Raw genomic sequence first — 8028 nt, forward strand, 5'->3', positions numbered from 1 at the left:
AAGCAGACTCTCCACTGAGCCGGGAGCCTGGCATAGGGCTCAATCCCAGGACCCTGAGACCATGACCTGAGCCGAAGGCAGACGATTAACTGACGAGCCACCCAGGCGCCCATTTTAAAGATTTTATTTTTTTAAAGTAATCTCCAACGTGGGGCTTGAACTCACAACCCAAGATCAAGAGTTGTATGCTCCACCAATTGAGCCAGCCAGGTGCCTCATAAGCCTATCAATTTAAATGAGCTGAGGACAATCTGGAAGAAAACTGTAACTGTTTAATACGACTAAAAATATGTGGCACAGGGGCGCCTGGGTGGCTCAGTCAGTTAAGCATCTGACTTCGGCTTAGGTCATTATCTCAGGGTTGTGAGATCGAGCTTTCCATGGGCTCAGCAAGTGCTCATCTCGGAGTCTGCTTGAGACTCTCCCTCTCCCTCTGCCCCTCCCCCCTGCTTTCTCTCTCTCAAATAAATAAGTAAATAAATCTTTAAAAAAAAAACCTGGCACATAAATGCTACTTGTACTGAAATATAAAATATTTTGGCATTTAAGGCAAAATCTCTAATAAATGTTAGGTTTGTCACCACACAAAGATAAAAATCTATTAGAAGAAACTTCACAGATCTCCAAATAATTTTTCTACGTTAGAATATTTTTAACAAACCCCATATTTGTGGAGATTACATTTTCAGTTTGCAGAATTTCAAGATAACAATACATAGCAATGAGCACTCGTTATAGATTTATAATCTGTGCTCTAAGCACTTCACCTTAGCTCATATAGTCCTTACACAATTCCCATCACACAGGTTCTGACTCACTTTCTGTCTTATAGATGAAGTAAGTAAGGGTTAGAAGGTTAAGAAACTTGCTCAAGGTCAGACAGCTGGTGGATGAAAGAGGCAGGATTTAAACCAGAGATATGGGACTCTAGGTGTTTCTCACCTGGTGAGTGGGCCTTTCTGTGTCATAAATCAGCAAGTGAAATGAACTTTAAACAAAGTATACGAAAGAATCATGTAAAGCAGATAAAATAGGATACTTTTTCAAAGCCTTTTCACATACACTGTCTCATATCATTGTCGCAATATCCCTTTGAGGACAGAGAAGGCATTGATCAACCTCCACAGCAGATATGGAGATGATATGATTTGCGCAAAGCACGTAATAAGCTGCTTTGAGTGCTAGATTAGGACTCAAGTCTTTTCACTTCTAATCCAGTGTTGATTCTAATTTTCCTTGAAGAATGATAAATCCATAAAATTCTATAGGACAAGTACTGAGAGAAATTCAAATGATGAAAAGTAGACCACGGGGACCTCTAACTTGGTTCCCACCCAGGCTCCTAGGGCGCTGAAGGGGACCTTACCACGTGGCTCCCATCCATTTGCTTCTGCTGTCAGGGCCCGGAGGATGCCATGGTTCTTCAACTCTGAGATCTGTAGGGGCAGCCGACCTTTAGTGTGAGGGTGAATCCATACCCTCCCATCCACACAAACATGCCCCACCCACAGTAGAGAATGTCTTTGGAACTGGAGGTCAGAAGGATGGGTTGATTAAAGTCAATCTTAAAGAGAGGCACGTGGAAAACTCCAACTATCATGTACAAGTCAGGTGACGTGGGGACAAGCATATGCTCTCCTTGAAGAATAAACAAAAATTCACACAACTCAACTGAGACTGTGGTGTGCCTTTGGTATTCCCACTGCACTTTGTATTCTGCTTCCCTGGAGCAATTATCTTACTAGCTAGAGGTTGTTTCGCAAGTTTGTGCCCCACAACTCTGCCCCCAAGTGTGAGCTCCTGGAAGCAGGGTCTCTGCTGTCCTGAGTCCCTGGTGCCTGGCCCCACAGAGCAGCATGCAACAAAAGCTTGTATGGGTGGGAGGTACTGGGGTGTGGGTGACATGTACAGAAATTCCTCTGAGAGCCCGAAGAGCACTGGTGTCCTTGTCATATGGTGGAGGATACGCAGCACACACACTTTCAACCTATAAGACAAAGCAGGGTCAGATTCTTGGGCACATATCAGTCCTCCAAAGTTGACAGCTTAAATGTCACACCTTTTCCCAATACCACACACACAAAAATGGATGAACTCCCGAGAACTCAACTGTAAGGACTACTGTAAGGGAAAACTTCTGCTTAATCTAGTCTTAAGAGAAACTGCAAAAAGCTTAGTTAATATTATCTCAGATTTTTTGGCTCCGTAAAAGGTCTCAGGACTCTGAGTAAGTTTAGGGAGGCAGTTTCCTTACTTTTGGCCTTTCTGTTCAGCTAAACCTTTGCCCATTAGAGCTTTAAAAAAACCACTTACCAACTTTAAAAACACAAACAAAACAAAACAAAACAAAACCACTTGACCAACTTTTGCAACTCAGGTTACCAATACAGGACTAATTTTTCTAATGTGTTTAAAAAAATCCTACAAATCAGTCAGGAAAAGAAACCCAGCCCAGTATAAAAATGGGCATGGATATGGACAGCTTACAGACAAGGAAACATGCACTGCTCTGAAACAAATAAAAAATGCTCAACCTTACTCGTAATAAGAGACGTGTCAAATAAAACTAGTCCGAGATAATATTTGTCACTTATCATATGAGCAAATTTCAAAAGAGTGATTAACACCCTGTGTTGGCTAGAAAACCAAGTGTTGTAACACACTGAAGGGTAAATTGTTCCCACCTCTACAGCTTGTCAATATCTGACAAAATCATACATGCTTTGTCCATTTTGGGCCTGCAACTGCATTCTAGAAATTTATCCAACACATATACTCGTCCGTGTGCAAAAGGACATGCTTAGAGCGTCATTCGTGGTGGAACTGTTTGTCATAGCAAAAGGCTAGAAAAACCCCGAATGCCCACTAATGGACTAGTTCCACAAATAAAAGCATATTAACTCAATGAGCTCCGATCTAGCCATAAAGAAGAATAAGAAAGTGTTTTATGGACAATATGGAACACTCCACATGATATATTAAGTGGAAAAAGCAAAGGGCAGAGTATATACAGTATGTTACCATTTATATTTTTAGAAAACACACAAATATATTTGCTTGTCTCTGCCGAGACTATTTCTAGACTTATACCCAAGGAAGCAGTGATTTTGCCCCCAGAAGAAAACTGGGTGGCTAGGGGACAAGAGAAGGCAGTTTTTTCACTATGGGTATATGCTCCCTGCTTTTTGGATTCTGAACCATGTGAATGTATTATTTGCTCTAAAATAAATAAGAGGAGGGTCGCCTGGGTGGCTCAGTGGGTTAAGCATCTACCTTGGGCGCAGGTCATGATTCTGGAGTCCTGGGATCCAGTCCCACATCGGGCTCCCTGCTCATCGGGGAGCCTGCTTCTCCCTCTGCTGCTCCCCCTGCCTGTGCTCTCACTTTCTCTCTCTCTCTCTGACAAATAAATAAATAAATCTTAAGAAGTAAAATAAAATAAATAAGAGGAAAAAACTAAGTAAAAGAAAATAACTAATAAAAAAATCAGTGCTACGTCAAGGCCCCAGAATTCCAGCTGATCCTGTTACTCTAATCCCTCCTACACATTTTTGCCAACTCTTACTCCTTAAACAGAGCTTTGATTTCTTTATGACCAGGACACAAGAATGAATGCCTGAACACGGCACAGCTGAGCAAACTCCTCCACTGTTGGCCTCGTGATGCCTCCTCACGACTATTTCCCACTTCAGTCCAGTGAACACACTTGCTGCAGATCCTCTCACCTCCATCCCTTGGGTCATGTGGTCTTCCTCCGGAAGACACCCCTACCACCACCCCTTCTGCCTCCTCAGGGTGGCCTGCCTTCCCCACTGGGGCTACAAGGGTCTCTTCCCTTCTCAGTCCTATAGCCAGCCCTTCGGCGGGGAGGACAAGTCCCTCTGCAAGAGTCCTACGTGACAAGAAAACAGCTATTCGGAGTTGCTTCCTACATGTTTACAGTATGACAACCCTGCTCACAGCCAGAACCTGGACATTTAGATAAGCACCTGAGCTTAGGATTCTCGCCACGAGTTCCTGCCTTGCTTTTCCTGGGGCACCTTTTAAAATAATCACTTAGAGTTGAGCCTGAGAAAAGCTAGTGACCTCCCCTTTATAAGTAATAGGGGTGCTTGCTCCTCTACTCCCTATCTCATGCTTGCTCATGATCTGGGACTGAGGACGGCCCCTACCTTGGCTCACTGCCCCCTCCACACACTCACCCCTGCCACGTTTCTGGGATCTGCAAGTAATAAGTCTTGTGACTCCACTTCTTTTTTGTGAGTGTGCTGAAACTGCACCGTCAATCAAAATGGCCCTAGAGTTTTCACTTCCCCCAATGCAGCCTATCTTTAAATCAGACCCTGCGGCTTTGAGTGGAGGAAATTTCTTTTACACCTCTATTTCTGATACCCATTAGCACAGTACGAGGCACAAAATATGTTCTCAAAAATTCTGATGATTCACTATGCTGAACAACTCCCTGCAGGGGTCTGTGTGCTTATGATTCATTCCATCCTTCCTTTCCCTCTCCAATTCAGTCCCCTCCAGTGGCCGAAGACTTCTCTCCTGGAAGAACAGTTCACCTGTCTTAGTACAGTGAAGAAAACCTCCCTGGGTTCCCAAAGCAAAGGCTTTGTCCCACAAGCTCCATTAAGACCACTTGTGGACCAGGTAGGGAGAAAGGCAAGGAAGGTAGGGTTAGCTGCCAGGCTCACACAAAGACATATCACACTGGACCCAGAGTCCTGAGGATAATCGAGCCAAAGCATGTGTTTGACAAGGGTCAATAAGGTAAACAGTCCAAATTGATAAATTAAAAATATCTTGGGGGATTCCTCATTGACATTCTCCTCTCACCCAAGTAAATCCGAAACAAAATCCCATGACTCACTTAGAAAATAAGCTACTAGTGGGGCACCTGGCTGGCTCAGTCCGAACAGTATGTGACTCTTGATCTTGGGGTCATGAGTTTGAGCCCCACATTGGGTGTAGAGATTACTTAAATGAATAAACTTAAAAAAAAAAAAAAAGAAGGGGCACCTGTGTGGCTCAATCTGTTAAGCAGCTGTCTCTGGCTTGCGTCATGATTTCGGGGTCCTGGGATCAAACCTCTGCTCGGCAGGGAGTCTGCTTCTTCATCTCCCTCGCCCTCTGCCCCTCCCCACCTCCTGTGCAGGCATGTGTGCTAGACCTCTCTCTCAAAAAAATAAATAAAATCTTAAAAAAAAAAAAAAAAAGAAAAGAAGCTGCTAGCAAAGGCAACTGACTCAGAGGTATATGAATAGAAGCTTCTCCTACAAAGAGCATTATAATGAGGGTTTTCCCAAAACATTTTGAAAGTTCTACATTCTCTTGATATATCCTGTGTTATTACTAATAACAATATATCCCAAACGAACACCTTCTTTCTCAAATAGAAGGGCTTACTTACCTGTCCATCTCTTAATCCTTTCTCATTATGGAAAGAGCAAGAGTTTTCATTCATGACTCAAAGTCATTTGTTCAAGTGAGCTTTGTCCTTGGGCTCAGAAAGGAGTCTAATAAAGTCTGAGATTAGAAGTATGGGGAGAGCCAGCGATCCGACTGCTCTACCTTTGCCTTCCTTCTTGGCAGTCATTCAGACTAAGAGTAAGTAAACAGTCCCCATGTGCCATCACCAAGGCTAGGAGGTTTCTGTGAGTACTGAAAGAAGTCCCTGAGGTCTCTGAAGTCTCAGTCCTATAAGAAAAAAAAAATTACGAAAGAAAACTAGTTTCGTCATTCAGTTAAGCAAAAATGGGAATGGATGATAAATGGTCAAAAATAGCCAACATCCAGGGGCACCTGGGTGGCTCAGGAGGTTAAGCACCCCGCTCTTGATTTCAGCTCAGGTCATGATCTCAGGTTCGTGAGATCGTGTCTCCAGTAGAGTAGGGCTCTGTGTTTAGCCGGAGTCTGCTTCTCTCCCTCCCTCTACCCCTCTCCCTGTTCTCTCTCTCTCTCAAAATAAATACATAAATCTTAAAAATAAATAAAAATCTTTAAGCAGCTATAAATTTATTCCGAATAAATCAGCTGCTTTAGTCAAATGCCTAATTCTTACTTTCCATGCCACTGGATGGAACGAAGGGGATGCTAGAGGTCTGAGGGTTGGATCCTCAGTGTCCAGAAGGCAGCGGCAGCACCACTGTTTAGTGGTGAGGTCTGGTTCTGACAATGAAGTCACTGGGATCTGGGGGCAGCTTATCAAAGGGAGGAAGCTAATGAGTGGCATCCTGGTGGGTGGTCTTAGCTGAAGTGCTCAGGCTTTGCTTAGGTCGCAGACACAGGTTGGGTCTGGGGGCTTATAATACTAGGCCTGGTTCCTATGATGATAGAAAATCAAAATGCAACACACTGCCTAGCCTTCCTTGGTGAACACCAATATTGCACATGCTGCAGCTGTTCAGTCAGTTTGGCTAACTCTAAGACAGTCATCCCAGGAGCCCACCTTGGGAAGAGGGCTGGACAGGCCTGTAATTTATTGTGGAGGAACTGTACAACATGGATGACTGTTACAACAGTCTGGATCATAAGTGGGCAGAAAGCCCACACACAACTGACGGCCGTATTTCACAGACTTGGGTAACTTAGGAAGGAGGGTGGCCTCTCTTTGAGGTCAGCCCCTGACTGTGGGAACATGATCTGGATTCCCTAAGAATTGGCTGCCAGTAACAAACTGGAATCTTTGTCAGGTGGTAGGATGATTTCCTAGCACCCAGAATGGGAATACTTCCTGGCTATTGGGCTGGACATTTGGGTCACTGTAATTTAATGGGGAGGACAGTCCCTGTCCTACCTTGGTCATGGTACCTCAGGAACTAGCTCTCTCCCTCATTGTGTCCTCTGGGACCTCAGCATCTGGTTCCCTTTCCTTGCCCTCCTCCTTGACCTCCATGACACCATATAACAAAACTCACACAGCCAACCTTGGGAAGGTGACAGGCAGGGATGGTACCAGTGATCTCAGGAAGCCTCTTCTGTTTCTGTGTATGAAATGAATCACGCAGCACAGAAGCATGACCAACTTTACACACCTGCTAGTGCCTCAGTTCCAACTGGAGCTCTGGGGACTTCAACAGGGACAGTTACTATCTGTAATAGAGAAAGAAAAGAGCAAAAACTCCATCAAATAAGCCAGTAATGGAAGTTATGAAGTCATGCCCACCAACATTAGGCAACTTCCTTATAGTTGGGCCCAAAGAAATGGCCTTCCCATAAGAATGGGTCTTTTTCAAATTAAGTATGGTACTCCCACTCTAGGCAAGGAGCTACATACGATTTTCAAACTTCTTGCTGGAGCTTCAACTCTCTGAATAGGTATTTAATCCAGACACTGGGTCCATACTTTAAATACCAAATGCCCACGTAGGTCTGACAGTCCTTCTCTGATCCTTTCATCAGGCTTGTCGCTGGGCGGCTCCCCGGCCCCTCACTGCCCCCACGGAGGGCAGGTGCCATGAGGACCCAGGCAGAGGCTTGGGGGCGCCGCCAGGCCCCCGCCGCAGGCGACGCCATCCCAGGCGAGCGCCGCGGCCTCGGGCAAAACGACTGGCCACCCGGGGGCACGAGGCCGGGCGCTCGCCGGCTGTGACGCGCGGATCTCCGCAGGAATCTCACTCCATCAAGGTACCCCGCCAGACTGGGGCTGTGTGGGTTCCGGACGGAATCCTCCTCACCAGTTGGTGCGGAAAACAGGTAAGCAACTTGCCTCGGGTCATTGGGCGCGCCCAAGGCAGAGCGCAGACCACACCTCTGGCCTCCCGGGTCCCGGGCGAGATTCTCTCTCAGGCTTGCAGCTCTCAGCCTCGTCTCGGCCGGGGGCGACCATCTCCACCCCACGCCCGCTCCGCACAGGTAGGTGTTCGCTGGCCGCGGCCCAGAACCCGGGAGCCGTCGCGTCTGGCTCAGGCCGCCGGCCACGCCTCCCCGCGCGTGCGCACCGCGTCCCCACGCAGCCTCTCCGCCCCCAGCGCCCCGCCTTCTGGCCGCCCGGGACGCTTAGTACCGCCAGAGCCGTACGAGCCG

General features: G+C 46.3%; 1 protein-coding gene across 8 annotated transcripts in view; it reads right to left on the reverse strand.

The window, feature by feature from the left end:
* The window catches only part of ELMOD3 (ELMO domain containing 3), a 28048-nt gene extending 20109 nt beyond the window's left edge, over positions 1 to 7939 (reverse strand). For 2 of the 8 annotated variants that reach the window (XR_013441726.1, XM_078056357.1), the window contains exons 1-5: positions 7708 to 7939; positions 7038 to 7091; positions 5414 to 5700; positions 1889 to 1987; positions 1367 to 1436 (exon numbers count right to left, since the gene is read on the reverse strand). Coding sequence is in view for 7 of the 8 variants with exons in the window: in XM_078056357.1 (XP_077912483.1) it covers positions 1367 to 1436; positions 1889 to 1987; positions 5414 to 5467 (223 nt within the window). In the remaining variant the exon portion in view is untranslated. Of the gene's footprint in view, positions 1 to 1366; positions 1437 to 1888; positions 1988 to 5413; positions 5701 to 6920; positions 7096 to 7258; positions 7652 to 7707 lie in introns of those variants that run through there. The other 6 variants (XM_078056358.1, XM_078056362.1, XM_078056360.1 and 3 more) reach the window with 6 other exon arrangements.
* Between the last annotated feature and the right edge of the window lie 89 nt (positions 7940 to 8028).

This window comes from Halichoerus grypus, chromosome 10 (genome assembly GCF_964656455.1).
Source record: "Halichoerus grypus chromosome 10, mHalGry1.hap1.1, whole genome shotgun sequence".
NCBI lineage: Eukaryota > Metazoa > Chordata > Mammalia > Carnivora > Phocidae > Halichoerus > Halichoerus grypus.